General features: G+C 45.0%; 1 protein-coding gene across 1 annotated transcript; it reads right to left on the reverse strand.

The window, feature by feature from the left end:
- Positions 1 to 23380: 23380 nt before the first annotated feature.
- Positions 23381 to 25038, reverse strand: LOC143768574 (protein kinase C delta type-like). The gene is made up of 2 exons (XM_077257214.1): positions 24704 to 25038; positions 23381 to 24577 (listed from the first exon to the last, which is right to left on the reverse strand). The coding sequence occupies exons 1-2, from the start codon at positions 25003 to 25005 to the stop codon at positions 24553 to 24555; spliced, it is 327 nt and encodes a 108-aa protein (XP_077113329.1). The 5' UTR covers positions 25006 to 25038; the 3' UTR covers positions 23381 to 24552.
- Positions 25039 to 25272: the final 234 nt, after the last annotated feature.

A 25272-nucleotide genomic window follows, 5' to 3' on the forward strand; every position in this document is an offset into this window, starting at 1 on the left:
GAATAAGGCCATCCCAGTTGGCCAGTTCTTGAGGAACAAGTGGGTCTGTTCTACAGATACCCGCTTCGAGAGGCAGTCCACTACTCTAACTGAACGTTTTAAGGCCAGGGGTTACAGCCGTCGGTGCATCAGGGCAGTATACAGGCGGGCCAGGTCATCATGAAGGGAAGATTTGTTAACACAATCAAAAAAAACCAGATCTGATGATGGATCTGAGGTTAGGTTTATTTCCGCCTCGAACTGCCTCTGGGATCAGATCCGTGAGATACTCAACAGACACTGGCCTATTTTATTTACCGACAGTGCTTTGAGACCATATCTAAAAAAGTTTCCTTTAATGACACAGTGCAGGGGAAGAAACCTTAAAGACAACCTGGTTAAGAGCCATTATGTGGCTAAAAAACAAAATCCTTTCAATATGGGAAGTCCTAGAAAGGGTTGCTTCCCCTGTAGTTCTTGTGTCGCGTGCCCTAACATCTTGAGGTGTGGGACCTTTAAAACATCAGATAGGAGCAGGGAATTCAAAATTTGTGATTTCATTTCGGGTAATACCACATTTGTGATCTATTTTGCCACTTGTCCCTGCTCCCTTATCTATGTGGGTCTCACAACTAGAGAACTAAAAGTTAGGACACGAGAACACGTCCGGGATATTGAGGCAGCAAAAGAAGTGACAGACATTTCCAGCTTAAAGACACTGCCGAAGCATTTTCGGATGGTTCATGGATCCGATCCCAGTGGTTTGAATGTACGGGGCATTGATAAAATACATGGAGGTATCAGGGGTGGCAATTTGGACAAAATATTGGCGCAACGTGAATGTAAATGGATTGTCACCCTTGATACTATGGCTCCGAGAGGACTCAATGAGAAGCTGAGTTTTGTTCCCTTCCTGTGACATGGCGCAAATTTAAGTAAATTGTAGTGTTGTTTATGATATCCACCACTTTTTCGCCTTTTGTGAATGGATTTTATTTAAGATATAAGAAATACCAGTCTCTCCTCTGTCTATTGAGTCTGGTTCCCATATTTTTTTATTTATGTTGCTAATTATGTCCTTCTCTTTGTTTTTCCTACTTTGTTTTTAATTTGTCAAGTTGACGCAGTTTTGATTGCCATCTGATGCACGATGGACTCACTTTCCTCGACACGGAGAACTTTAGAAATGAAGAAAAAAAATGTATATGTATTTTTTTGAGTATTTCTTTATTTTTCACTATTTTTTCATTTTCATTTATTATTTTTTATTTCTTAAATTTTATTTCATATTCTTTATTCTTTATACTTTTTATTTATTTTTTCTTTTTTGATTTATGCATTACTTTTCAACGTTTTGGTATAATATTATTATGACTTGCATCTTTGCAAGTGGTATGCATCACTTTTATTCTATTACACCTATTGTCGTCCATGATATATTTATAACATATGCACTCTTGTCACTTTAACTTATTCATTGATATTATAATTATTAAATTGTTTTTCACTATGTTTCTATATATTAACACTGTTCACATATATATATATATATATATATATATATATATATATATATATATATATATATATATATACTGTATATCTATATATATACAATTTTTCACGAGGTTCAGATGATGCAGTTTAAGTGTTTTTGTCCTTGTGCTCTTTTGGGTATGGCCGCACTGCTGGTCTTCTTTAAAATGGCTGCCGCCTAGGAGCGCATGCGCTGTTCTCCCTTGAGGTCCGTCTTCGCCGCAGCTATCAAGGGATGAGGAGTGCGCATGTCACTTGACGTCATTCGGTGGATTTCCTCCCACATGTGCGCCCCCCTGTGACGGCTGCGGTGATGACGTGCTCTGGGTGCCGGCGTGCGTGCGTCGCTTACTGGCCGCACTTCCGGTTTATCCGGATACATAAATCAAAGAAACTGGTGTGTTATTAACCCCTTGTGAAAAAGTTAAAACGCGAAACGCGCGTCAGGGGCTGCGGGGCGAGGTGGGGACACTCCCTTGACACATAATCGGTAAGCATTTCTCTAAAATCTACTTTTGGTCTGAGTTGGCTTAGGACTTATGAAGGCACTATGTGTATATGGAGCGCCCCCACACCGCCGCAGGGCCGAGGGGTACCCGGAGCCGGGCCTCTGAGTCTCAGTTCTGGGGTTGTCACGGTGGCTAGACCCGGTCCGTGGCCCTGTCTGTCAGTGGGGGACGTCTGGTGCAATAAGTGGTGTAACGGTGCAGTTGTGGGGTGCAGGTCGCGGTAAATAATGAGGACACCAGGTTGCAGTCTCTTTACCTCTTTACTGAAGATCTCTGGGTCCTCAATCCAGAATACGGCTCACCAGGCTGCGCAAGTCCGGCCGGCCCAATGACACTTCCAGAGTTCTCTTCACAGGAGGAAATCTGTGCCTTCCCCCTAGCGCTATGTGTTGTAGTCCTTCCCTGCTGTGCTTACGGAAAGTACCCCACAACTGTTGTGTCTGTTTCTGATGTTCCCTCACAACTCGACTAGATGATGTTCTGCTAATCCTCCGTCCCTCCCTGAGGTTCGGGTAGGAACGGCACCCGTTTGACGGGTAGGCCTGGAGTTCTTCCGGGACCCTAGAGACGCCCCTCTCCCACAATTGCCTCCCAAGACTTCATAGGTGATTTGAGTTAGACAGCCCGCCTGAGACTGACTGTCCTGCCGCTGTTTGGAGTATTGCTTGAAGCTGAATGTTGTTCTACTCCCTCGGCGTTCCGGCCACCGGTATTGCGCCTCAGTAGGATGTTGCTTCGGTCTTACAGCACGACTCCTACTGGTATTTCTCCTTTGCGTGATCCCGTTTCTCACTCAGCACAATCTATCTCTCTTCTAATCCTTTCTTGGGCACCGCCGCTACCCGGAGCAGGCACGGTCCCGTTACGTTCGTTCTCGTTGCCAAGCCTCTGTCAGGATCCCACCCCTGACAGAGACCCTACTGTATCTTCCCCTACAACACCCTCTGCCACAAGGTGTTGCCTGGTTCCAACCCAGTCAGCTTTCTGATCTAACTTCCTGCCTGACCCCCAGTTTACCCACTATGGTGGGGAGTGGCCTAATGAATAGCACCCTTAGCTCCCCCCGGAGGCCCGGCTGTGAAATGTATTGGTGTCTGTGATACCTGATCAGATGAACTCCTTCAGTGCCATCGGACGCACCATAGCTCCCCATAGTGGCGGAGCCACAGTACTGCAACGACCAGGACTCTGGGGCGCTGCATATATGTGATGGCTAAAGCCAGTAGACCATCCTATTAGTTCAAGTACTATTGATTTGCTTCCCTGGGATATATTGTACCTATAGTGTTTTACCTCAGTCCTGCTTATGTGCAGATTTCCTCCGGTCAAAATCCCTTTCTGTATGCAATAATTGTATTTAAATATTTTGTATGTGATTCTTTCAATAAATGAACTTTTTATATATATATCTATGATGTTGCTTTGGACATTTTTGCTCTATTTCTCTTTGTTGTTCATAGGATATAATGCAGCTCCCTCATAGAGTATACTGAAGCCCCTATAGAATATAATGTAGTCCTTTCATAGGATATAATGAAGCCCCCTCATAGGGTATAATGCAGCCCCCATAGAATATAATGTGGCCCCCTCAGGGTATAATGCAGCCCTCTAATAGGGTTTAATTCAGCCCACTCTTGGAATATAATGTAGCCCAACCAAAAGGGTACAATGTAGCCCTCACATAGGGTATAATGCAGCCTCTGGAATCCCGACCACTCTCATGGCGGCTCCATTCCCTAAGGAACCTCTCCCATTGAACTGTTCCTTAGCTGGAGTGAAGACATTATGGTACTTCCCCCCTTTGAAGTTTTTCAAACACGTACTACTCCCATGCCATAGCCACGATCAGGATCATTGAAGTACTCTGTGGTTCAGCGAGATCTTTTTCATCAAATGGAGGCTTCTCCAGCAATGAGTGTACCACAGATCTTGCCATCACTGTGTCATCTGTGTACATCAGCGATTCTTTTGCTCTGGTCTCCAGCTGCTGCAGAAACACACCACCTAAGCAGTCCCCGACCAGTGCACTGAGCAGAGCGCCTCGGAACCGGCACACCTCAGCCATTACTGTGTGGTGAGGGCGGGAATGGCAGCTCCCTGACAGGAAATCTCTCGTGCCTGCACCGACATACACAGCATGGTGCGCGATAAAGTGACCTCATCACCCGCCGGCTGTGTCAGAGGCAGAGGGGAATGAGGGGGGATCGAGTGTCATCTGATGCCCTCTCCTCCATTATTGCTTTCAACTGTATTAGCATCTATGGTGCCGATACAGTTGAATGTGGCAAGCGCTGGGGGACAGCAGTGGTGGAGCAGTGAGTGACAGGAGGCAGGAGCCAGCTGCTGCGGCTAAAGCCTGTGCCTGCTGCTAAAAAGAAATGAATATTCACTGCTCCCCATGACCATGAGCATGGAGAGGAATGAATATTAGTAAAGAAAATTCACTCCTCTCCACGCCCATGGACGAGGGGAGCAGTTAATATTCATGTCTCTTAAGTAGCAGGCACAGGCTTTAGCCGCAGCAGACGCCTCCTGCCTCCTGTCATCCCTTGCTCTACTGCTGCTGCTCCGCTGGTGCCAGGCGGGCCCCCCTGACTTACAGGCCCCATAGCAGCTGCATAGTGTGCCGCTATTAGCGACACGCCACTGGCTGGGGGCCCCTGGGGCAGCAGATGTCAGTGCCTGGGCCCACATGTGAATCCTCCAGTTCTCCGATGGGCCAGTCCGACCCTGGACTCCGCGATTACCTCACGAGGTCTCCAATCCAAGGGCAGGAGGGCTATCTTCCCTCTGCATCGTCCTGCTGTGATCGATCGAGTTTGATCGCAGCATTTAGGGGGTTAAAGTGCCACCAAATCGTCAGGATGTAGCCATACGTCCCAGGTCAATAAATACCAGGTCGCATGGACGTATGGATACATCTCAGGTGGGAAAGGGGTTAAGCACAGCAGAATTTTTGTGCGAAAACAGCAGCAGAAAATACGGAGCATTTACACTCTCTGTGGTCTGAAGATGTTGAATACTGTGGTTTGGGTGCATTTTTTCTCTATAAGCTTCTTCTGAAAAAAATGCATGAAAAAAAACCCTGTTGCATTTTTAAACGTAGAATCAAAACTGTACTATTAAAAAGCTTTATAAACTCTGCTTCATATCTGCCCAAACATCACATCAAATAAGGGGGTATAAGGCGCATAAAGAAAAGCAGCAAACATGCAGTAATCAGAAAGATTGTTATGGCATCGTCTGGTGCGGACACCTGCAGAAGAAAAAGCAGCAGAAAGAATGCAGCATTTACATTGCGTGTTAACACGGCCTCTGCATTACAGTTTTATTACATTTTTTATGGGTGTAATAGATAAAAATATCAATCACGCTTTTTTTACGTCATTTATCGATTCCCATAAATAATCTGATTGCAGTGTTGTGCGGGTCGTTATCAGGGCCGGTTTTAGACAAAGTGGGGCCCTAGGCAAAAGTTTAACATGAGGCCCCTAATGCTCACATATTGCACCATGACGCGCAAACATTTTGGTTGCATTTACATGCGTTGAATTCAGACCGTTCGATGCGTGTGATTGACAATAAATGAATGAATAAATGAAGTCGCTTGGTTCTTGTTTCTCGGCCTCTTTACACCGTCTGAGGAAGAATGATGGGCACAGAACACTAGTAGATCAATCTGTCCCCATACAGTATCACGTTATAAGCAGCAGGGCTGTGTATATATAAACTCTAGTCTGTTCAGCCAGTATTTAAAAATGTGCATGACACACACACACACACACACACACACACACACACACACTATCACTGTGTGTTTATACCCAGCTATCTGCATATACTAATAACATACATTCAAGTTAGAATAATGCAAAAAATTATATATATATATATATATATATATATATATATATATATATATATATATATATATATATATATATATATATATACAGTGGGGCAAAAATGTATTTAGTCAGTCAGCAATAGTGCAACTTCCACCACTTAAAAAGATGAGAGGCGTCTGTAATTTACATCATAGGTAGACCTCAACTATGGGAGACAAACTGAGAAAAAAAAATCCAGAAAATCACATTGTCTGTTTTTTTATCATTTTATTTGCATATTATGGTGGAAAATAAGTATTTGGTCAGAAACAAAATTTCATCTCAATACTTTGTAATATATCCTTTGTTGGCAATGACAGAGGTCAAACGTTTTCTGTAAGTCTTCACAAGGTTGCCACACACTGTTGTTGGTATGTTGGCCCATTCCTCCATGCAGATCTCCTCTAGAGCAGTGATGTTTTTGGCTTTTCGCTTGGCAACACGGACTTTCAACTCCCTCCAAAGGTTTTCTATAGGGTTGAGATCTGGAGACTGGCTAGGCCACTCCAGGACCTTGAAATGCTTCTTACGAAGCCACTCCTTCGTTGCCCTGGCGGTGTGCTTTGGATCATTGTCATGTTGAAAGACCCAGCCACGTTTCATCTTCAATACCCTTGCTGATGGAAGGAGGTTTGCACTCAAAATCTCACAATACATGGCCCCATTCATTCTTTCATGTACCCGGATCAGTCGTCCTGGCCCCTTTGCAGAGAAACATCCCCAAAGCATGATGTTTCCACCACCATGCTTTACAGTAGGTATGGTGTTTGATGGATGCAACACAGTATTCTTTTTCCTCCAAACACGACAAGTTGTGTTTCTACCAAACAGTTCCAGTTTGGTTTCATCAGACCATAGGACATTCTCCCAAAACTCCTCTGGATCATCCAAATGCTCTCTAGCAAACTTAAACATGGGCCCGGACATGTACTGGCTTAAGCAGTGGGACGCGTCTGGCACTGCAGGATCTGAGTCCATGGTGGCGTAGTGTGTTACTTATGGTAGGCCTTGTTACATTGGTCCCAGCTCTCTGCAGTTCATTCACTAGGTCCCCCCGCGTGGTTCTGGGATTTTTGCTCACCGTTCTTGTGATCATTCTGACCCCACGGGGTGGGATTTTGCGTGGAGCCCCAGATCGAGGGAGATTATCAGTGGTCTTGAATGTCTTTCATTTTCTAATTATTGCTCCCACTGTTGATTTCTTCACTCCAAGCTGGTTGGCTATTGCAGATTCAGTCTTCCCAGCCTGGTGCAGGGCTACAATTTTGTTTCTGGTGTCCTTTGACAGCTCTTTGGTCTTCACCATAGTGGAGTTTGGAGTCAGACTGTTTGAGGGTGTGCACAGGTGTCTTTTTATACTGATAACAAGTTTAAACAGGTGCCATTACTACAGGTAATGAGTGGAGGAAAGAGGAGACTCTTAAAGAAGAAGTTACAGGTCTGTGAGAGCCAGAAATCTTGATTGTTTGTTTCTGACCAAATACTTATTTTCCACCATAATATGCAAATAAAATGATAAAAAAAACAGACAATGTGATTTTCTGGATTTTTTTTTCTCAGTTTGTCTCCCATAGTTGAGGTCTACCTATGATGTAAATTACAGACGCCTCTCATCTTTTTAAGTGGTGGAACTTGCACTATTGCTGACTGACTAAATACTTTTTTGCCCCACTGTATATATATATATATATATATATATATATATATATAAACATGCACACACTTAAACACACGCACATACATGGCACACACTTATACACACACATGTACATGGCACAAACCTATACACACATATACATTGCACACACTCATACACACATGTACATGGCACACACTTATACACACACTAGATGGTGGCCCGATTCTAACGTATCGGGTATTCTAGAATATGCATGTCCACGTGGTATATTGCACAGCCCACGTAGTATATTGCCCAGTTACGTAGTATATTGCCCAGTGACGTAGTATATTGCCCAGTGACGTAGTATATTGCCCAACCACGTAGTATATTGCACAGCGACGTAGTATATTGCCCAGCCACGTAGTATATTGCCCAGTGACTGTTATGACCCCAATGGCAGAGGGTCTCAAAAGTACATACCAAGTCTGCAAACACAAAAAACCAGCTCATTGGGCAGTGGTAACTGGGCTGACCATATATCTAATCCTAGCACCACAAATAGCAGCAGCCGGGGAACGTGTCTACGTTGGTTCTAGACGTCTCGCGCCAGCCGGAGAACTAACTAACCCTAGAAGGGAAAAGATAGACCTTTCTTGCCTCCAGAGAAAAGACCCCAAAAGTTGGATACAAGCCCCCAACAAATAATAACGGTGAGGTAAGGAGAAAAGACAAACGTAAGAATGAACTAGATATTTAGCAAAGAGAGGCCCACTGACTAATAGCAGAATATAGTAAGATGACTTATATGGTCAGCAAAAACCCTATCAAAATTTCCACGCTGGATATTCAAGAACCCCCGAACCGTCTAACGGCCCGGGGGGAGAACACCAGCCCCCTAGAGCTTCCAGCAAAATCAGGAATCACATTTAGTACAAGCTGGACAAAAAATAAGAGCAAAGCAAATAACCAAAAAACAAGGAAGCAGGACTTAGCTTAATTTTGCAAGATCCAAGACCAGCAGACAGGAGCAAACAGAAAGGAACTGATTACAATGATGCCAGGCACTGGACTGAGAAACCAGGAAGTTTATATAGCAACACCCCTGGACTGACGACCCAGGTGGGTGCCAAACTGAGGAAAGACAATCCCAGAGTCATATCACTAGTGACCACAAGAGGGAGCCAAAAAAGTCTAATTCACAACAGTACCCCCCCTTTAAGGAGGGGTCACCGAACCCTCACCAAGACCACCAGGGCGATCAGGATGAGCAGCGTGAAAGGCACGAACTAAATCGGCCGCATGAACATCAGAGGCAACCACCCAGGAATTATCCTCCTGACCATAGCCCTTCCACTTGACCAGATACTGAAGCCTCCGCCTGGAGAGACGAGAATCCAAGATCTTTTCCACCACGTACTCCAACTCGCCCTCAACCAACACCGGAGCAGGAGGCTCAACAGAAGGAACCACAGGTACAACGTACCGCCGCAACAAAGACCTATGGAACACGTTGTGAATGGCAAACGACACCGGAAGATCCAAGCGAAAGGACACAGGATTAAGGATTTCCAATATCTTGTAAGGACCAATGAAGTGAGGCTTAAATTTAGGAGAGGAGACCTTCATAGGAACAAATCGAGAAGACAGCCATACCAAATCCCCAACACGAAGTCGGGGACCCACACCGCGGCGGCGGTTGGCAAAACGCTGAGCCTTCTCCTGTGACAACTTCAAGTTGTCCACCACATGATTCCAGATCCGCTGCAACCTATCCACCATGGAATCTACCCCAGGACAGTCAGAAGGCTCCACATGTCCCGAGGAAAAACGAGGATGGAAACCAGAGTTGCAAAAAAATGGCGAAACCAAAGTAGCGGAACTAGCCCGATTATTAAGGGCAAACTCAGCCAACGGCAAGAAGGTCACCCAATCATCCTGATCTGCAGAAACAAAACACCTCAAATAAGCCTCCAGAGTCTGATTAGTTCGCTCCGTTTGTCCATTAGTCTGAGGATGAAAGGCAGACGAAAACGACAAATCAATGCCCATCTTAGCACAAAAGGATCGCCAGAACCTGGAAACAAACTGGGATCCTCTGTCAGACACGATATTCTCAGGAATGCCGTGTAAACGAACCACATTCTGAAAGAACAAAGGAACCAGATCGGAAGAGGAAGGCAGCTTAGGCAAAGATACCAAATGGACCATCTTGGAAAAGCGATCACATACCACCCAGATGACAGACATGCCCTGAGACACCGGAAGATCTGAAATGAAATCCATGGAAATGTGTGTCCAAGGCCTCTTCGGGACAGGCAAGGGCAAGAGCAACCCGCTGGCACGAGAACAGCAAGGCTTAGCTCGAGCACAAGTCCCACAGGACTGCACAAATGACCGCACATCCCGTGACAAGGAAGGCCACCAAAAGGACCTAGCCACCAGATCTCTGGTGCCAAAAATTCCCGGATGCCCTGCCAACACCGAGGAATGAACCTCGGAAATGACTCTGCTGGTCCACTTATCAGGAACAAACAGTCTGTCAGGTGGACAAGAGTCAGGTCTACCAGCCTGAAATCTCTGCAACACACGTCGCAAATCCGGAGAAATGGCTGACAGGATAACTCCCTCTTTGAGAATACCAACTGGTTCTGCGACTCCAGGAGAGTCAGGCACAAAGCTCCTTGAAAGAGCATCAGCCTTCACATTCTTTGAACCTGGTAAATACGAGACCACAAAGTCAAAACGGGAGAAAAACAATGACCAGCGGGCCTGTCTAGGATTCAGGCGTTTAGCAGACTCGAGATACATCAGATTTTTGTGATCAGTCAAGACCACCACACGATGCTTAGCACCCTCGAGCCAATGACGCCACTCCTCAGATGCCCACTTCATGGCTAACAACTCCCGATTGCCAACATCATAATTCCGCTCAGCAGGCGAAAACTTCCTAGAGAAAAAAGCACATGGTCTCATTACAGAGCAACCAGGGCCTCTCTGCGACAAAACGGCCCCTGCCCCAATCTCAGAAGCATCCACTTCAACCTGAAAGGGAAGTGAGACATCAGGCTGGCACAAAACAGGCGCCGAAGTAAACCGGCGCTTCAACTCTTGAAAGGCTTCCACGGCTGCAGGAGCCCAGTTAGCAACATCAGAACCTTTCTTGGTCATATCCGTCAAAGGTTTAACAACGCTAGAAAAATTAGCGATAAAACGACGGTAGAAGTTAGCAAAACCCAAGAACTTCTGAAGTCTCTTAACTGACGTGGGTTGAGTCCAATCATGAATAGCTCGGACCTTGACTGGGTCCATCTCCACCACAGAAGGGGAAAAAATAAAACCCAAAAAGGGAACCTTCTGTACTCCAAAGAGACACTTTGAGCCCTTAACAAACAAAGCATTCTCACGCAAAACCTGAAACACCATCCTGACCTGCTCTACATGCGAGTCCCAATCATCAGAAAAAAACAGAATATCATCCAGATAAACAATCATAAATTTATCCAGATACTTCCGGAAAATATCATGCATAAAGGACTGAAACACTGAAGGAGCATTAGAGAGCCCAAAAGGCATCACCAAGTACTCAAAATGACATTCGGGCGTATTAAATGCAGTTTTCCATTCATCTCCTTGCTTAATGCGCACAAGGTTGTACGCACCACGAAGATCTATCTTGGTGAACCACTTGGCACCTTTAATCCGGGCAAACATGTCCGACAACAGAGGCAAAGGATACTGAAATTTAAAAGTGATTTTATTCAGAAGCCGATAGTCAATACAAGGTCTCAAAGATCCGTCCTTCTTGGCCACAAAAAAGAATCCCGCACCAAGAGGGGAAGAGGATGGACGGATATGCCCCTTCTCCAGAGATTCCTTGATATACGAACGCATTGCGGTATGCTCAGGTACAGACAGATTAAATAGTCTTCCCTTAGGAAATTTACTACCTGGAATCAAATCTATAGCGCAGTCACAGTCCCTATGAGGAGGAAGAGCACTGGACCTGGACTCACTAAATACATCCTGGTAATCAGACAAATACTCAGGAACTTCTGAAGGAGTAGAGGAAGCAATAGACACCGGCGGGGAATCACCATGAATTCCCTGACAGCCCCAACTTGACACAGACATTGCCTTCCAATCCAAGACTGGATTATGGGTCTGTAACCATGGCAGACCCAAAACGACCAAATCATGCATTTTATGCAGAACAAGAAAACGAATCACCTCCCGATGTTCAGGAGTCATGCACATGGTTACCTGCGTCCAAAACTGCGGTTTATTTTCCGCCAATGGCGTAGCATCAATACCTCTAAGAGGGATAGGATTTACCAACGGCTCAAGAACAAAACCACAGCGCTTGGCAAACGACAGATCCATAAGACTCAGGGCAGCACCTGAATCCACAAACGCCATAACAGGGTAGGAGGACAATGAGCAAATTAAAGTCACAGACAAAATAAATTTAGGTTGCAAATTACCAATGGCGACAGGACTAACAACCCTAGTTAGGCGTTTAGAGCATGCTGATATAACATGTGTAGAATCACCACAGTAAAAACACAACCCATTCTGACGTCTATGATTTTTCCGTTCATTTCTAGTCTGAATTCTACCACATTGCATTAAATCAGGTGTTTGTTCAGACAACACCACCAGAGGATTCGCGGCTTTGCGCTCCCGCAAACGCCGGTCAATTTGAATAGCCAGCGCCATGGAATCATTCAGACCTGTAGGAATGGAGAAACCCACCATCACATTCTTAATGGCTTCAGAAAGGCCATTTCTGAAATTTGCGGCCAGAGCACACTCATTCCACTGAGTAAGCACGGACCATTTCCGAAATTTTTGGCAATACACTTCAGCTTCATCCTGACCCTGAGAAATAGCCAGCAAGGCTTTTTCTGCCTGAATTTCAAGATTGGGTTCCTCGTAAAGCAATCCGAGCGCCAGAAAAAACGCATCAATATTTGCCAATGCCGGATCTCCTGGCGCTAGCGAGAAGGCCCAATCCTGAGGGTCGCCCCGTAAGAAAGAGATAACAATTTTTACTTGCTGAGCTGAGTCTCCAGATGAACGGGGTCTCAGAGATAGAAACAATTTACAATTATTCCTGAAATTCCTAAACTTAAATCGGTCTCCAGAGAACAGTTCAGGAATAGGTATTTTAGGTTCAGACATTGGACTACTGGTAACAAAATCTTGTATGCCCTGCACACGAGCAGCAAGCTGATCCACACTTGTAATCAAAGTCTGGACATTCATGTCTGCAGCAAGCACAAGCCACTCAGAGGTAAAGGGGAGGAAAAAAAAAGAGAGGAAAGAAAAAAAAAAAAAACTCAGACTTTCCTTTCTTGTAATCCCACTTCTGCAATGCATTAAACATTCAACCTGGGCCTGGCATACTGTTATGACCCCAATGGCAGAGGGTCTCAAAAGTACATACCAAGTCTGCAAACACAAAAAACCATCTCATAGGGCAGTGGTAACTGGGCTGACCATATATCTAATCCTAGCACCACAAATAGCAGCAGCCGGGGAACGTGCCTACGTTGGTTCTAGACGTCTCGCGCCAGCCGGAGAACTAACTAACCCTAGAAGGGAAAAGATAGACCTTTCTTGCCTCCAGAGAAAAGACCCCAAAAGTTGGATACAAGCCCCCAACAAATAATAACGGTGAGGTAAGGAGAAAAGACAAACGTAAGAATGAACTAGATATTTAGCAAAGAGAGGCCCACTGACTAATAGCAGAATATAGTAAGATGACTTATATGGTCAGCAAAAACCCTATCAAAATTTCCACGCTGGATATTCAAGAACCCCCGAACCGTCTAACGGCCCGGGGGGAGAACACCAGCCCCCTAGAGCTTCCAGCAAAATCAGGAATCACATTTAGTACAAGCTGGACAAAAAATAAGAGCAAAGCAAATAACCAAAAAACAAGGAAGCAGGACTTAGCTTAATTTTGCAAGATCCAAGACCAGCAGACAGGAGCAAACAGAAAGGAACTGATTACAACGATGCCAGGCACTGGACTGAGAAACCAGGAAGTTTATATAGCAACACCCCTGGACTAACGACCCAGGTGGGTGCCAAACTGAGGAAAGACAATCCCAGAGTCATATCACTAGTGACCACAAGAGGGAGCCAAAAAAGTCTAATTCACAACAAGTGACATAGTATACAGCACAGAGCCACGTAGTATATTGCCCAGCCACGTAGTATATTGGCCAGTCACGTAGTATATTGCCCAGTCACATAGTATATTGCCCAGCTACGTAGTATATTGCACAGCGACGTAGTATACAGCACAGAGCCACGTAGTATATTGCCCAGCCACGTAGTATATTGCCCAGTGATGTAGTATACAGCAAAGAGCCATGTAGTATATTGCACAGCGACGTAGTATATTGCCCAGCCACGTATGTCACAGGTTAAAAAATAAAAAATAAACATATACTCACCTTCCGAGGGTACCCTTGTAGTTCTGTCGCCTCCTTCTCGCGCAGGCATGTAGGACCTGTGATGACGTCGCGGTCACATGACTGTGACGTTACGGCAGGTCCTTCTCGCGCAGGCGTGCAGGACCTGTGACGTCTTGGCAGGTCCTTCTCGCAGACCATCCTAGCCAACGGAACCTGCTGCTTGCATGGACCGGTTACCGAAGCGTCGCGAGGAGCGGGAAAGGCGGCGGAAGGTGAGTATATAATGATTTTTTTTTTTTTTTATTATTTTTAACATTAGATGTTTTTACTATTGACGCTGCATAGGCAGCATCAATAGTAAAAACTTGGTCACACAGGGTTAATAGCGGCGGTAACGGAGTGAATTACCCGCGGCATAATGCGGTCCGTTACCGCTGGCATTAACCCTGTGTGAGCGGTGACTGCGGGGAGTATGGAGCGGGCGCCGGGCACTGACTGCAGGGGAGTAGGGAGGGACTAATCGGACTGTGGCCGTCGCTGATTGGTTGCAGCAGCCATGACAGGCAGCTGGCGAGACCAATCAGCGACTTGGATTCCATGACAGACAGAGGCCGCGACCAATGAATATCCGTGACAGACAGACAGACAGGACAGACGGAAGTGACCCTTAGACAATTATATAGTAGATACCTGGCACACACTTATATACACTCATACATACATGTACATGGCACGCACTTATACACACCCATACATACATGTAAATGGCACACACTTATACACACATACATAGCATGCACTTATATACACACATACATACATGGCACGCACTTATACAGACACATACATACATGTACATGGCACACACTTATACACACATGTGCATGGCACACACTTATACACACACACTTATACACACATACATAGCATGCACTTATATACACACATACATACATGGCACGCACTTATACAGACACATACATACATGTACATGGCACACACTTATACACACCCATACATACATGTAAATGGCACACACTTATACACACATACATAGCATGCACTTATATACATACATACATACATGGCACGCACTTATACACACACATACATACATGTACATGGCACACACTTATACACACATGTGCATGGCACACACTTATACACACACACTTATACACACATACATAGCATGCACTTATATACACACATACATACATGGCACGCACTTATACACACACATGGCACGCATTTATACAGACGCATACACACACGACACACACTTATACACACACATACACGTCACACACATGCTGCACAACAAATGCTCATTTGATACATGTGATACACATACACATAGCTCACAGACAGCACACACCACACATACACTGCACACACCTCAGATACACACACACACACTGCTTTATGCTGGAGGGAATGAGCTGTCCCACACTATCAGCTGCAGCTCCTCCTGCACCCAGCAGACACCTTCCTGCCCTCTCCTCTGCTGGGACTGCCGACAAGAGCAGGGGGCGCTGACAGCAGGACAGGAGCCATCATCACCAGGAGCAGCACACACAGTGGGACAGTGGTCTTCTCCTTATCTGCCGGCTCAGGTTGGTAGGTGCTGAGTCTCTCTCTCCCTTCCCCTCAGAGGCTCCGTGCAGCAGGACAGGGCGCTGGCCAATCAGCACTTCTATCACGCTGATGGGGGCGGTTCAGTGGCCGATGCTCCTGTGCTTCACTGCACGCTCCTATTTTACTGCACAAAAACATTCCCAGATACACGTCATGTGGTGACATCACGGTCACATGGCAGGTCACCTGATCGTGATGTCACTACAGGTCCTTAACCAGTCTCTACATCGGAAGCTTCACTGATAATGCTATTATCAGTGAAGCTTCTGCTGTAGATGCTGGGGGCCCCCCAAGGGAGTGGGGGCCCCAGGCAGCTGCCTAGTCTGCCTGGCCCTAACACCGGCCCTGGTCGTTATGATTACAGAGGCACCAAATATGTCTTTTTTATTTGCTCATTTGTGATGTTTATTATTTTTTAAAGTGTTTTTTATTATTATTTTTTAGCAATTTTATAGGACGAAAAAAATCTCATGCTCAATCTAGAATGCAAATACATACATTGGGAGCAAAAATTATTTTTCTTAACCTTAGTATACAGGGAACAGAGAAATGCATTGTTATACACAATGTATCTCTATGGAAATGTATAACCTGCTTCAGGATTCGTTGCCAGCAACAGAGGTCAAGATTACCAAATTCTCCTATCTACAGTGTTGTGAGCTGTGGCTCATAGGTAGAGCAACATCCTGGGAACAATGGAACAATGAGATATGTGAAGATGTGAGTTTGAGTCCTTAAAGACCTGATCACAGGAGAAAGAAGAGTCCAGTCATTTAAGTTATGAAGAGAGCAGCTCCTCCCCCCGAAGAGGAGGCACTATGGAGGAAGAGATTAAGATGTGTCAGAGAGGTGAGTATAGAAGCCGGAAGATCCGGTGATGTGATGGGAGCTATAGATCCTATGTGCCTAGTGACACCCATGATGGCCGCCATATTGGTTGTCATTCTGCATTCCCAGATGCAAACAAGGGGGAGGAAATGAATCCAGAGAGATAACTTTATGTCTTTTTAGTAAAATTGCTTTATTAATCGTGCAAGATAGGAGGGCAATGGTAACAACACAGTCACCCAACAGTAATTTAAAAACAAATAATACACACAGAACACCGGTAAACCGCCTGCAGACCCATATCAAAAATTATATTGGTTAAAACTATACATATTTTGGATCAGAATTTACAAAGCCTCATAGGGGGACTCAGCCTTGTATAGTGAAAGAATCCATTAAAGAAGTCACTATATCTGATACTCAATGCTGCCAAACTGGCATATGGTCGAATACAACATAGTGCACACCCTAGACTTATAATGCTTCAGCAGGTGCAGCCACATTGGCATATGATCAGATACAATATAGTGCACAAGGAAAGAGCGGTAGAAATAGTTAATACATCACCCTAGAGTTGCGGTATTTTGGCAGGTGCAGCGTCCCGGTGTCCGCCCCAACGCGCGTTTCGGAACACCTTCGTCAGGGGGCGCATAGTGCAGAGTGAGAGATATGCAGTATAAATAGACCAAAAACCGGAAGTAAAGGTCAGACGTGAACCGGAAGTAGCCCCGCGTACCCTAGCAACCGCCAGTGTAACAAAGGGAGATGGCAAGATCCAGGATATGTGAGCTGATACACGTGGGGCCCCACATGATCCACCCACAATAAACACTGAATCGCCATTCACCAAAGGATCCACCGGCGGGCGCATGCGCGGCAAACAGCCGGTATATAAAAGCGTCATGAAAGATGCAGGGGGAGGAGAAGGAGAGACAGAAGCAAAGCGAAGTGTTGAATAGTAAAAATTGCTCTCAAAACTAAGAACGCCGATAACAATTTACATTAGTATGCTTAGCTATAAAGTAACAAGTAAAGACTATATAGTAACATAAAGCCAGCATACGTGCATAATATGTGGATATTAAATATATATGGCGTTTTTCTCAAAAATACATATATCAATAATTCATAAAAAAGAAAACAAGAAAAAAAGGAAAAATAAATGACCATGTATTAATACAGGAATTCAATTAGATTTAGTTTTAGGTATAGGTACAATACAAGAAATGTCCACAAGATGGTGATAGAAAGATGTTTTTCTGCTTGTATCCAGAATCTTTATTTCTTTTTTCTTCTCTCTTTCACACTCCTCTCTCCATACCTCTTCACAGATAGTTTTCTCCAAAATGTACGGCAGAATGGAAGAAACCCCACGGACGTGGCCAAGAAAACATCCCCAACACTCTACAACTAAAAAACAGGTAAAAGCATTAAAAATAGCTGGGTACGAATATGTTGTCAGCACGAGAACTCAACAGTCTGATGATCACAAGAAGGGGGCGAAACTTAAATTTTCATTAAGACCCAAAGGATGGGTTGTTTGTAAGGTCCAAATCCATTTCGCCTCAAGGCGTGCAAGCTTAGAAGTCACCTGACCACCCCTAATACCAATGTCCAAACTGTCAATCCCCCTAAACCTAATCAATTTTCCATCACACCCGTGATGTTCTTTAAAATGTCTGGGGAGTGTTTTAAGCTTAACGGGATCTAATGTAGGATCAGCTGCCGCATCAATTCCACGTACATGCTCACGTATACGAATCTTAAACTGACGTGATGTGAGCCCTACATATATCAAGCCACAAGGGCATGTGGCATAGTAAATAACGCAACGTGTTGTGCAATTAATTGTTTTCTTAATATTAAATGTTTTTTCTCCACTTGAATCGGAAAAAACCTGAGTCCGATCCATATTTGCACACGCCACACAGTGACCACAAGGGGAGGAACCAAATCTAAGAGGAGCATTATCGAGAAAAGTACCTTTCGGTATCCCCTCGTAATGACTCCTTGTCAGATGATCTTTAAGGTTCCTCGCACGTCTGAAAGAAATCAGAGGACGATCAGGCAAAATTTTAGAAAGAGTCTTATCAACTCTAAGAATTGGCCATGATTTGGATAGGGCTTCACGGATCTTGTGAGACTGAGAATTAAAATTTGTCACAAAACGTGGCTGTCTATCAGACTGCCTCACACCACTTGTAGTCTGATTATAAACCAGACACTCACGGGAAACAGATTTTGCTCTATTATAGGCCTTCTTAAGGGCCCGTTTACTGTAACTGCGGTTGAGGAACCTCATCCGAAGTTCTTTTGACTGTCTCTCAAAATCTAATTCGGTAGAGCAGATCCTCCTCAACCGGAGGAACTGCCCCACCGGTACAGCCCTAATAACATGTGGTGGATGGCATGAAGATACATATAGAAGGGAATTCGTGGATGTCGGTTTACGGAACAGATCGGTTTGAAGAAAACCGAGCTGGTCCTTCTTAATAGTGACATCCAAGAACTCCACAGTTTCCTTACTCCAATGGTATGTGAGGTGGATATTTAAATCATTAATATTCAGTTCACTCATGAAACTAATCAGTTCATGGGAAGATCCCTGCCAGATCAAGAATATGTCGTCAATGTAACGGGCCCAGAGTAGGGCCCGGTCCATTGACGACATCCGATCTGACAGGAAGAGGTCCCTCTCCCACAGCCCCAGGAACAGATTAGCATAGGAGGGCGCAAAGGCCGCCCCCATGGCTGTTCCTTGGAGCTGCAGGAAGAAGGACCCCTTAAAAACTGTCCTTGGATCTTCAGGTCTGCTTACATCACGGCACCTGCATCTTTGTATCAATGGTTCTCACCCTGACTGCCTCCTGATGAACCGTAGTTCGGGGAAACGCGTCGAGGCGACTGTTGAGAAACTGGGAAGCTAAGTGTTCTTATTTGGGGACATAACCCCCCTTTTTTCTTGCCATCTGCAATAGCTTCCTGCTAATATCAGACTGTACACTATAGGTTTGTTGGCTACTGTGAATCATCTATTGTTTGTAGCTAACAACTGAAAGCCATTTTGTTAGATGGCTAAAAAACTGCATTGAGTTTGCTATTGAGGCCACTACTACTTTTTATCTTGCTTGTGGCTAAGATAGGCTGCGGTTGTCCAGTTCTGGTCTATATCTATTTCTTGAACCATTTTTGTATTATTATTCCCCTGGATATTATTGTCCTATATTTATCAAACTGTTTTTATTGTATACTTATATGTTTCTTTTTCAAAATCTAGTGGGCATGTTATTGAGAGCGTACATGGTTATGCATTTGAACAATGCTCGCTCGTGATGTCCATATGATTATAGCTGGATAATTGGACAATACTGGGGCTATACTCTGTGCACCTATTTATAGCTGTTGTCCTTCACACTATACTTCATTTCTTTTTATAGCTCATTGTTTTCCCACCTTTAGTGTTATAGGTGGTTAATAGGGTGAGCAGTGGATAGCCGCCGTCGAGTGGGGGCGCCAGAATCGAGTCTATCAGGGTGCCAACCTCCACTGTCAGGCAGGGTGAGCAGTGAAGTATAGGGACAGTGTGAGGATAGGTGCACTTCTGTGATCCTGTTTTGTTTTTTGTCACTGGGATTTTTTTTAATTTTTAGAGATATTTAATAAAAGCATTTTAAGGGATTATATGTTCACACACTTTAGATTTCTTCCCAAAAAATTGGACATTGTTACTACCTCAGATTTTTAATATTAAAGATCTAGCAAATAGGTGAAGATCTTTAATCACCGAAAATGTATCTATACCCGCCACCGGGGAGAAGGAAAGACCCCTACTTAAAAGAGAGAGATCAGACGGAGAGAGGATGTGATTGCTAAGGTTAATCACCTTATTATTTTTCCCTAGATGGTCAGGTGAACGTGAGGTCCGTCTCTTATAGGGGTGATAACCCCGTGCCCTATTCCCGATAGCACCAGATCTTGTGGTGATCGAGTACGAGGAAGCATCGGATTGTTCACTCAAAGAGGAAAGAGAAGTCACTGATGGTATGCTTTTGAGACGTTGTTGCATAGGTTTAACCTTTCTCCATAAATATACAGTCTGTTGTTGGTAATCTTTCTGATCCCGATTAAATTTATTAATTTGAGATTCATGAATCTTTTTCACCACAGAATCAAGGGTTTTTTCCAAGTTGAGGTCAAATATACGCATCTTTTCGGCAGGACAGCCAGTACAGAGATCATTTTGTTTAGAATCGATCAATTTATCCAGCTCACATATATTATTTGAATTAAAATTAATCAATAGCTTAATTAATGCTGATGAGCATGTACTGCAGATATCTTCCCAGTTAGAAATAAATTGGGCGTTGTCTACTGGAAAGGTGGGGATTACACAGACTCTAAGTCCTCTTGGTATCATATTAGAAGTCAGGTATTTTTCAAGGAACGCACGGTTCCACCATAATTTCGTTCATAATTCCCAGATGCAGATCACTAGGAAATGACACAGTAACTGCTCCTATCACATTTCTCGCCGTGTTAGCCTTTTATACAGCCGGGATCACACTTGCGAGAAACTCGCACGAGACTCGCATCTCAATATGTAACACCCCAGGTAACCGGTTGTGACAGTGGCATTGCTTTCCTTTCGAGGAAGGTTATGCCATGCTTGGAAGTGAAGAAGGATCCCTTTAACAGGTAACCAGTACATGCAACACTGTTCTGACTCCATGCCAGAAGGGGGAGCTCGAGACCCGGATTCAGGGGAACTTCCCTATATATTCTGGCTGGAGGAGGAGTTAGTGGTCAGTCTGTCAGTGGGACACAGGAGAGAGGAAGCAAACGGAGAGAGTCTGAGAAGAGGAAAGCAGGGGCCGTGCAGACCAGTGGTGCTGCATCTCCTGGAAGGAGAGAGACAGAGCAGTCTATAGGAGACTAATAGGGAAAGTGAAGCAAAGGAGAGTAAAGAGCTGGAGGGAAGCTGCGACTGAGCTCCCTCCATGTTGAAGCGCAAGAAACCGGTAGCCGGAAGACTGAGGTTGTGGGGGTAACTGTATTCCCCACAGCAGAAACCGGCGGACAGGAGATTGCAGGTTGCCTGCCCACCACTAACACCCGAAAGCACAGCAACACATAGAGCCTGGAGTCATCATAGAGACACCTGTAAAAAAGGCTCGAGTTGCCTGCCATGCGGGTAGTGTCCTACCTAAACGGACAGAGAGAGAGTGAGGACCTTGCGTGAGGCGTAAGGCAGCAAGGGACTACAACACAGCGCAGAGAGGAAGGCTTCCAACCCCACCTGGCTAGGGGGATTCCCGAATCGCTTCCAAGCCGGCCGGACCACACCAGCACCTGTGATTCGTACCCTGACTGTGGCTGCCTTTACACCAGTAAAAAGGTAAAGAGACTGCAACTTTGTGTCCTTTGATTCTTTCTACACCATCTACCATCTGTCCCTACTACACCAAGTGCCCTGGGGACTCAGCTTCACCTGTGGGAAGCCATACCATCCCTGTTGCAGTATCATCACCCCAGCGGACCCCTTTAAGCAGCTTTGGTCATCCCTGACTGAATACCACAGGTGGCTTCACGAACAAACTTATAAAACTTTATTTACCATTTACTTGAACCCCTTTTATTGGACGCCCAGGGCCACGGACCAGATCACTGCCACCGTGAAAACCCCTTTAAGAACCGGCCCGGTCCCGAGTATCCCACGGACCGGAGCGTGCGGCTGCATGTATTTCTATGCAGCTGAGCGCTCCAGTCCGAGTGCAGGTGTCAGTGCTGAGTATTGAGATGCGAGAGACTCCTGTAAGTTTCTCACAAGTGTGACCCCGGCCTATAGGGGATTATCCTTCTTCATGAATGTTCTCTAGAGGAACTGATCACGGGGTGTCCATGGGGGTCTTGACTGCAGAAGGCATAGCCACATCCCCCACTGTATCCAGTGTATCCCGTTCAGGCAATGCTCTGTGAGCTGATTAGTTCCCAGCTGCACTTACACACTGTGACAAACCCTCGTCTCTATTATATCAAAACTGTTGTCTGGTTTAGGAAACCCATTCTTCTCTGTTAGGAGATTCTGAGGTAATAGAGGACGGAGCGGCTCAGTGTCCTCATTTACTACCGGAAATGGAGGAAGGCCCCAGCGTCTCCTGCTCCGCACCCGACACTCCCTGGAATCAGAGCAATTAGCTGATTTATCCCCATAGGATATAACGATATCGGGGTTCATCCAGCTTTATCTCATGTGTGACAGTGATCCCCAAACTCCAGTCCTCACGGCCCCAACACATCATGGTGTCAGGATTTCCTTCATTTTGCACTGAGGATGGAATTATTACCGAGGCCTCAGAAGCTGCCGCAGGTTCTCTCCCCTGAGAAATACGAAGGAAATCCTGACACCATGATGTGTTGGGGCCGTGAGGCCTGGAGTGTGGGGGACACTGCTGTATGCGCCCACCAGACATAGGGGGCAGTATAATAATGACTACATGGCCGAGCAATAGAGTAAAGACAACACAAAGATATAGGGGTAAAAAGAAGATTTTATTTATAGATGAGGTTATTATATATCATGTATATGTGTAAATTATTCATCTATCAGACTAAACCTATCTATGGGCCGTGTTGATCCAGAGGAAGGCGAAAACCCCCTGTGAGGAATCGGCCAATTATCCTCATATCAGGGGGGAAAATTCCTTCCTGACCCAAAATAAAATATGGCGATCAGAATAAATCCCAGGATCAAGGGCTGATACCGAACAGATGAGACTAAAGTAAAAAATAGATAGTATTTTACTTTTAATTGACTTTAAACTAATGTATGCCTATATTTGCCTTAACTAACTTTTTCATTAACTAATAAATATTCTATTAATAATTATTATTATTGTTATTATTTATTTTTATTTAATTTTTATTTTGGTTATTTTGTACTTTTTTTCTTATGTTCTGAAAGTATGCACCTACTTATTAATCTATCACACTAAATGTATTTATCAGCAATGTTGATCTAGAGGAAGGCGAAAACCCCCTGTGAGGAATCGGCCAATTATCCTCATATCAGGGGGGGAAATTCCTTCCTGACCCCAAATATGGTGATCAGAATGAATCCCAAGATGAAAGGCTGATACCTAACCCGTGTAATGTACCTAATCTGTGTAATGTACCTAACCTGTGTAATGTACCTAACCTGTGTAATGTAACTGTCCAGTAAAAAAAATGTTTTATTTCCTTAGTCTAATTATTGTTTATATTCATTGGATCTAATTTTTATTTTAAACTAAGGTATTTTTATTTTATTATAACTTGTTTCTTACACTACTAGTGTGTGATTCTTCTTATTCATCTTTTATTCTAAACCTATTTATGGCCGTGTAGATCCAGAGGAAGGCGAAAACCCCCTATGAGGAATGGGCCAATTGTCCTCATATTAGGGGGAAAAATTCCTTCCTGACCCCAAATATGGCGATCGGATGAAATCCCAGGATCAGAAGCCGATCTATGTCCTACATCTATGTGCTGATATGTACTGTGCTATGTGTGTGCCTGTACTGATGATGTAGTGTGGGGACCGGCACTGACCATGTAGTGTGGGTGATGTGTGATGGGTGCGATACTTACCAGGCCTGTGCTAAGGTGAGTTCAGGGATAATGGCCGCTCCTTACATGCTGCTGCTCAGCGGCCCCAGGACTGAAAGGTGCGACTATTGTTCCTGAACTCACCAGATGGAAACTTAGCACAGGCCGCTCCTGGGGTAGAAGATCTTCGGGCTGGAGGGATGTTAGATGCCAGCCCAGGAGGTCAAGGGTCTGGGGCAGCAATGGCAGTGGTCCGGCATGAAGATGGTATAGAGAGATGATGTTGAAGGGCAGCCGAGGTGACGTACAGCAGCAGAGATGTGAGGCACGGGTCAGGAGGCATGAAGTTCTGGGCAGTTGGCACGAGCCCATCCTGCAAGACATAAGAGGAAGACAGGAAATCTTCTATCTACCGGATCTTCTGTTATATTAGGGGAATGGTCTTTATAATGAACCATTCCGCTATATAACATCAGATACAATGTACTGATATAATAGGTGTCTTGTGTGTACATCGGTCACTCACCAGATGGTCGTGGATTCTTTCACAGTCCAGATCTTTTCATCCACCTAAGAAAAAGAGAGACATAAAGTCATTGTTAGAAAACGTTAAAAAAGACAAGATGGATGATGATGATTATCATATTGGGAGAACAGCTCCTGATGAGTGTTATCCCCAGAGGAGGAGATACTTACCGGGCCCAGCTTGGTGACACATACGTAAATCCAGCCACGGGGTGAAGGACTGTGTGCTCCGGCCACTGCAGATGGTGGTTCTCCAGAACTGGCCTGAATGGTGTAAATGGTGGCTCTACTCTCCTTTCCTCCAGATCCTCCCAGCCGATGGTGGTAAAGAATGGATGCTCTCGGATGTTCCCGCTCACACCCAGGCTTGTCTGAGGGTCTTTGCGCAGCAGCTTCTTGATGAGATGTTTCACGTCAGCATCAAGCCAAGATGGAAATTTTGGCTTCTCGTTGATGATGGCTTTGAAAGCCATTTGCTTGACTGGGCCGTTGTAAAATGGGGTTCGTCCTGCTGCCATCCTGGACACCACCATCCCCAGGCTCCACCAGTCCACTGCTGCGCCATACCGTTTTCTACGATGCACCTCAGGGGCCATGTAATGGAAAGTGCCCGTCACTCCAGAGATGTTTTTGGAGGAGACGCCATCTTGGGCAAGCCCAAGGTCGATGATACGGATGTGGCCATCAGCATCCAACATGATGTTCTCCGGCTTTATGTCTCTGCAATGAAATAAGAAAAC

This window comes from Ranitomeya variabilis, chromosome 4 (assembly GCF_051348905.1).
Source record: "Ranitomeya variabilis isolate aRanVar5 chromosome 4, aRanVar5.hap1, whole genome shotgun sequence".
Classification (NCBI taxonomy): domain Eukaryota; kingdom Metazoa; phylum Chordata; class Amphibia; order Anura; family Dendrobatidae; genus Ranitomeya; species Ranitomeya variabilis.